The sequence below is a fragment of the Cebus imitator genome, unplaced genomic scaffold, assembly GCF_001604975.1.
Source record: "Cebus imitator isolate Cc_AM_T3 unplaced genomic scaffold, Cebus_imitator-1.0 Scaffold156, whole genome shotgun sequence".
NCBI lineage: Eukaryota > Metazoa > Chordata > Mammalia > Primates > Cebidae > Cebus > Cebus imitator.
The window spans coordinates 70948-77090 of NW_016107471.1; the positions used below are offsets into that span (position 1 = coordinate 70948).

General features: G+C 34.6%; 1 protein-coding gene across 2 annotated transcripts in view; it reads right to left on the reverse strand.

Annotated features, from left to right (window-relative positions):
- Positions 1-931: 931 nt before the first annotated feature.
- Positions 932-6143, reverse strand: part of PAWR (pro-apoptotic WT1 regulator) — a 99574-nt gene continuing 94362 nt past the window's right edge. For both annotated transcript variants that reach the window (XM_017543460.2, XM_037743833.1), the window contains exon 7: positions 932-3569. In XM_017543460.2, coding sequence (XP_017398949.1) covers positions 3483-3569 — 87 coding nt within the window. In that variant the 3' untranslated portion in view covers positions 932-3482. The remainder of the gene's footprint in view (positions 3570-6143) is intronic.

The following is a 6143-nucleotide window of genomic DNA, read 5'->3' on the forward strand; positions in this document are numbered from 1 at the left end:
GCAAGGTGGCTCACACCTATAATCCCAGCACTTTGGGAGGCAGAGGTGGGCGGATCATGAGGTCAGGAGTTTGAGACCAGCCTGACCAACATGGTAAAAGCCCATCTCTGCTAAAAATACAAAATTAGCCGGGTGTGTTGGCGCATGCCTGTAATCACAGCAACTTGAGAGGCTGAGGCAGGAGGATCGCTTAAACCTGTGAGGCAGAGGTTGCAGTGAGCTGAGATCGTGCCACCGCACTCTAGCCTGGACAACCAGAACGAAACTCTGTCTCAAAAAAAACCAAAAAGACAAAAAACAAAAACAAAACAAAACAACACACAAAAAAAACAAAGAAAGATAACTATTACTGTACATTAATACCGTCCAGGATATCAGATCAATTATCAAATTCAAGGTCTCTGCTGTTTTGTCTTACAGTGTTGAGTATCTGAATACTTTTCTATTACACTGACTTGTATTATTTTCACCAAATTATTGACTGGACTCAAAAATCTTACAGTTTTATTTCTAATCATAAAATCCAGATTAATCCAGAAAACATAAACCACATATAACTGAGGTAGGTTTTATACCTTAAGAATACATTACTTCTACCACAATTTAAAATTTAAAAAATTGAAGAAAAAAAAACTACATGCTTCATATACCTGCCTCTGATACTTAATTTTCTACATTTGAAACTACTTGAACAAGTGACAGTGCTAATCTATTATATTTAGTAAATCCCTTAGTACCTAGAAATACACACCCAAAAGCCCTTCCCCCCTTATCTAATGGTAACTGTTGTATAATAAAATTACCAACTCTAGAAAGATGAAATAAAGATTACTATAGCAATTTTCAATTAATGCATTTCAGAAATTGAGGATGCAAGTCATGTTCGTTTTAAAGATGACAAACTTACTATTTTCAAAATGATCTCATAGACACATGAGAACTTTGGATGTGCTTTATTATGTCACAAATTCCCAGGAGATTTAAGAAATAGTATTTCTGAATAGGAATAATAACTTCACAAATACTATCACTTTATTGACAATAGGCAAGTTGTCTAGGGTAGTGCATATGTACTTAAAAACTACCTTCTAACAATCTCAATACTTTTATAAATTTTCCGGGGAAACTGAAGCAGATCCTACTTTATTTTTCAATAGTTACTGTAAAAATCTGTATGTAAAATAAATACATATTTTAAACAGATGGGAGAAAGACTGCATGTGAAATGCTTTGCCTAAGTTGTAATGATCCTGTCTTTATATACTCAGTATCATTATGTTAAAAAGGCCAATAAAATCACTACTAGAAATGTTCCCCAAAAACTGAAAAAAAAATTTTTTTAACAGCTGTCTTTAAAGGTATTAATAACCGATATAACATTTTAAAGTGAAGTGAAATGTTTTTATTTAATGTTTTTATGAATTAAGTAGAAAATTCAAAGTAATTATTTTAATAAAAACCCATATACGAATATATTTTAGGGTTGGATACTGATAGCATTTTCACAAGATCCAAAGTATGGATGAGGAACTAGGCAATAAGGACATGTATGCCACATAACTAAGGGTAATTAAAGATGAGTACAACCAAAGGCAGTAACTGTGCCTGACATACCACCCTGTCATGTGGGCAGCAGATCACCGTTCCCATGCTGGCTAAGAGTCTCCAAGAAGGGAAGCCCTTATGCATTAATTCTGCAAGTATATTAAATTAGGTAATCTAACATTAAACTTTTTCGTGAGCAGTGAATATATATATACATGGACATATGAAAACGGCCCTGGAGACCAGGTTAATTATTAAACTAAAAGAGGAGAAGTGTTGGTAGATTAAATTATGTCAATTCCAGAGTTTTCAATGAAATAAAGATACAACAGCAGCTGCTTCAAAACTAGACTATGATCAGAAACTTCAGATGACAACCTTTAAAAATTCTGGAGTCCAGAGTCTCAACCTAAACCTACATAGGAACTACAGCCAAGGAATTCTTTGTAAGTTTCTCAAGTGATTCTGACGATCAGCCAAGCTCGAAACTTCTGAACTGGGGAAGGCAGAGAGCCAGTCCAGGTAAATGTAGATGCTTTTAGAATTCACATCTGCTATTTATCATTTACTCCACATTTCCCCCCAGCTGTCTCACCTCTCTGTTTCTCTAAAAGTGAATAATAAAAGAGCTTGGCAAGTGAAGGAAAAAGTCAGTAGAGTACCCAAACTGGATCTGACTACATTCAAGCCACTTTCATATATTAACTAGATAAAAGGGTATCATATTGCTGTTTGAAATTCAATGATCAGGCAAAAATTTCATAATGTTCATGTATTTTAAGGGAGGAGGGGGTTCTTAACATGAAAATGTACTATAAAACAATTCTAAATAATAATATTTAATAGAAGAGAAAATTTGTATAATTCTTTAGAAGTAATTCTGTTTTAAAAATTTCAATGTTAAGAAGAAAATCCTCTAAATTTGAAATAGGAGAATATTCTCTCACAGGGAAAAAGTGTGTCACAGTGTTATTCTTCAGCTTGGAAATTAGGCAAAGTATGTTAGTACTATTTCTGCTTACAGAAATATTTCTGCTTAACTTTTTTATATAAATGTTTTAAGTATGAATAACATTTTGCTTTTGATTTTAATACATATGCTAATATAATAAAAATATGGATTTTTCTTTTACACTGACTTTGTACACTTTCCACGCCTGAAGAGTAACTTTTAAAATATCCTATGTTCACTAGCAAACCTTGGAAAAATAAAAAAAGGTAGTACCTACATAAGAAATTTTACATTAAAATTACAATTGTATGTTTTTCAGGAGTTAAAGTGATTCAATTTTTCAATACTCAAACACAAAATAGTAAATTTTTATTTACTATACCACAATTCAAGTATTCTCTTAAATTTATATTTAGTCAACTAGAACATGACAGTGACTTTATAAGAGCTTTGCTTTTAAAAGGTTACTGTTATACAAAAGTATGACTGTATTACTCTAAATTGCTTAGAATATGTGGAAAGAACAAATGACAGTAGACAAAAACCTTTATGAGTGAGTCATTGACACACAAAAGGTCGCACACATCAGTAATAAGGCATTTGTTAAGTAACATCCCAAAAGTATTTGAACTCATGTAAACAATGACTATGTATATTCCTTTAGGGAGAAACTGTACTACCAAAGATAAAATATTCAAAAGCCTGTGACTTTAAACCATATATTAGTTGAATATCACACAAAACCAAAAAGGCATTACCTATCATTTGATAACTGAAAGATATTACTTATTTGTGAGATAAAAGGTTAATGCTTTTTTGAAACCAATAATGAAAGAGAAGTATTCTGAAAATAAACAACTGTTTTCTAGAAATAAATATACATGCTTAGTTATTTTAATGCATTGCAGCATAGGAATATTGTTCTAGCATTGACCATAACATTCAGTAGTTTAAAATATTTTTTCAACACTGGGTCTTGAATCTTCTACCTTGTCAGCTGACCAACAACTTTCAAAAGAGTTTTATTTTCCTGCTTTAGTTGTTCATTTTCATCTTCTATGTCATCTAGGTCCTTAAAGAAAAAAAATATCATACTTTAAAAATACTTAAAAATATTCTAAGGGAGATGAAAACACTACACATTCAAAAATAATTCATACAACCAATTAATTTTGAAATGAGGGCAAGCTCTGAAAACAACTTTAGATGTAATATGTCCCGCCTAAAATGACCATCCATTACTTGAATGTTTATTCTTACAGCAAGTCTATAGGCCAACTCTTAAGATCTTTCAGCTTTTCAGAAGAAGCCAAAAGTCAGAATTTTAAAACTGTGAATCTTCCAATTTTCAATCATCATAAATAAGTTAGTTTTTTAGCTAAACAAACTCCACTTCCCTTCCCTAAAATTGAGGCTAAAAAAAGCTACACATGCAAGCCATATGTGGTATTGAGCCCTAGGCTGCAACCTTGTGTCAAATTAGGCATCAACAGATGCAGGTAAAAGTTCTAGATGCACTCCTACCACTTTGATCTTCAAAGGTGTGTGATGTGGATAACACTCTGGGGAGGTGACAAAACTGAGGCCTACAGAAAAGGGTATCTGGAGAAATATTGAGTTGATCTGGTTCAATTTATATGCTGGACTTTTTTCTATGACATTTTGAAGGAAAGATTTTAGAGCTAAAAATAATTCAAGGCCACTAAATTAAGTATTCACTCTCCAGCTTAAAAAGCATATGATCCAGCTCTTTTTCCCCTATATTAATCCTTGTCCCAAACACACAACCATCTGGTTAAAAACAATTCATCATAAGTTACAGTTAGAACAAACACTATTTCAAGACAGATTCTTTACTGTTAAAAAAAAAGCAGACATTTATAGATTTATCCTTGCAGTTTAAAATAATAAAGCTTGATGTCATCAATTTGAATCACTGCTGTAACAGCATTCTAATACATTCAGTATATTGCCTTTGGATAATAGGTAAATGATTTTAAAATTTACAAGATCAGAATTTGCATTTATTCACAAACTAAATGAATAATGTTGAAAAACATTTGTTAAAACAATAAAAAATATGGGATTTCTAAAATTACAATTGAAATCTACCTAAAATTTAAAATTAAATGATAAAACACATTCATGTACCATTATTAGATTATAAACTCTATAAGAGCAGAGGTTTTATTACTCTTATTAAGGCCTACAGTGCCTAAGACAGTGCAAACCCAACAAGGACATCAAAAATATTTGCAGAAACAGGCCAGGCGTGGTGGCTCATGCCTGTAATCCCAGCACTCGGGGAGGCCAAGGCAGGCGGATCTCTTGAAGCCAGGAGTTCAAGATCAGCCTGGCCAACATGGTGAAACCTTGTCTCTACTAAAAGTACAAAACTTAGCTGGGTGTGGCGGCTCATGCCTGTAATATCAGCTACTAGGGAGGCTGTGGCAGTAGAACTGCCTGAAACTCGGAGGTGGAGGATGCAGTGAGCCGAGATCACACCACTCACTGCATTCCAGCCTGGGCAACACAGTGAGACTCCGTCTCAAAAAAAATAAATAAATAAAAGTTGCAGAAACAGGTAACCTATAGAATGGGAGAAAATATTCACAAACTATGCATCCAACAAAGGCCTAATATCCAGAATCAATAGGGAACTTAAATCAACAAGAAAAGATGACACAATCCTATTAAAAAACGGGCAAAGGACATAAACAGACACTTCTCAAAAGAAATATGGCTGGTCATGGTGGCTCACGCCTGTAATCCCAGCACCTTGGGAAGCTGAGTCAAGCAGATCACTTGAGGTCAGAAGTTCAAGACCAGCCTGGCCAACATGGTGAAACCCCATCTCTACTAAAAATACAAAAATTAGATGGGCATGGTGGCACATGCTTGTACCCAGCTACATGGGGGGCTGAGGCAGGAGGATCACTTGAACTCAGGAGGCAGAGGTTGCAGTGAGCTGAGATTGCACTACTACACTCCAGCCTGGGTGAGAATGAAACTCCATCTTAAAAAAACAAAAAAACAAAGCCCATCGATGACAGACTGGACAGGGAAAATGTGGCACATATACACCATGGAATGCTATGCAGCCGTAAAAAACGATGAGTTTGTGTCCTTTGTAGGGACATGGATGAACCTGGAAACCATCATTCTCAGCAAACTGACACAAGAACAGAAAATCAAATACCGCATGTTCTCACTCATAGGTGGGTGTTGAACAATGAGAACACATGGACACAGGGAGGGGAGCATCACATACTGGGGTGTGTCAGGGGGAAATAAGGGAGGGACAGAGGGGGGTGGGGAATTGGGGAGAGACAGCATGGGGAGAAACGCCAGATATAGGTGATGGGGAGGAAAGCAGAAAATCACACTGCCATGTGTGTACCTATGCAACAATCTTGCATGTTCTTCACATGTACCCCAAAACCTAAAATGCAATAAAAAATAATAAATTAATTTTAAAAAATTCAACCAGTGTTCCAGGAAAAGTAACTAAACCGAAAATAAAGTAGAATATTTACCAATGTAAAAACAAACAAACAAACAAAACTAACAAAAAAAAAGCATACAAGTGGCTAAGAAACATGAAAAATTACTCAGTATCACTAATCAGAGAAGTCAAGTCAAAACC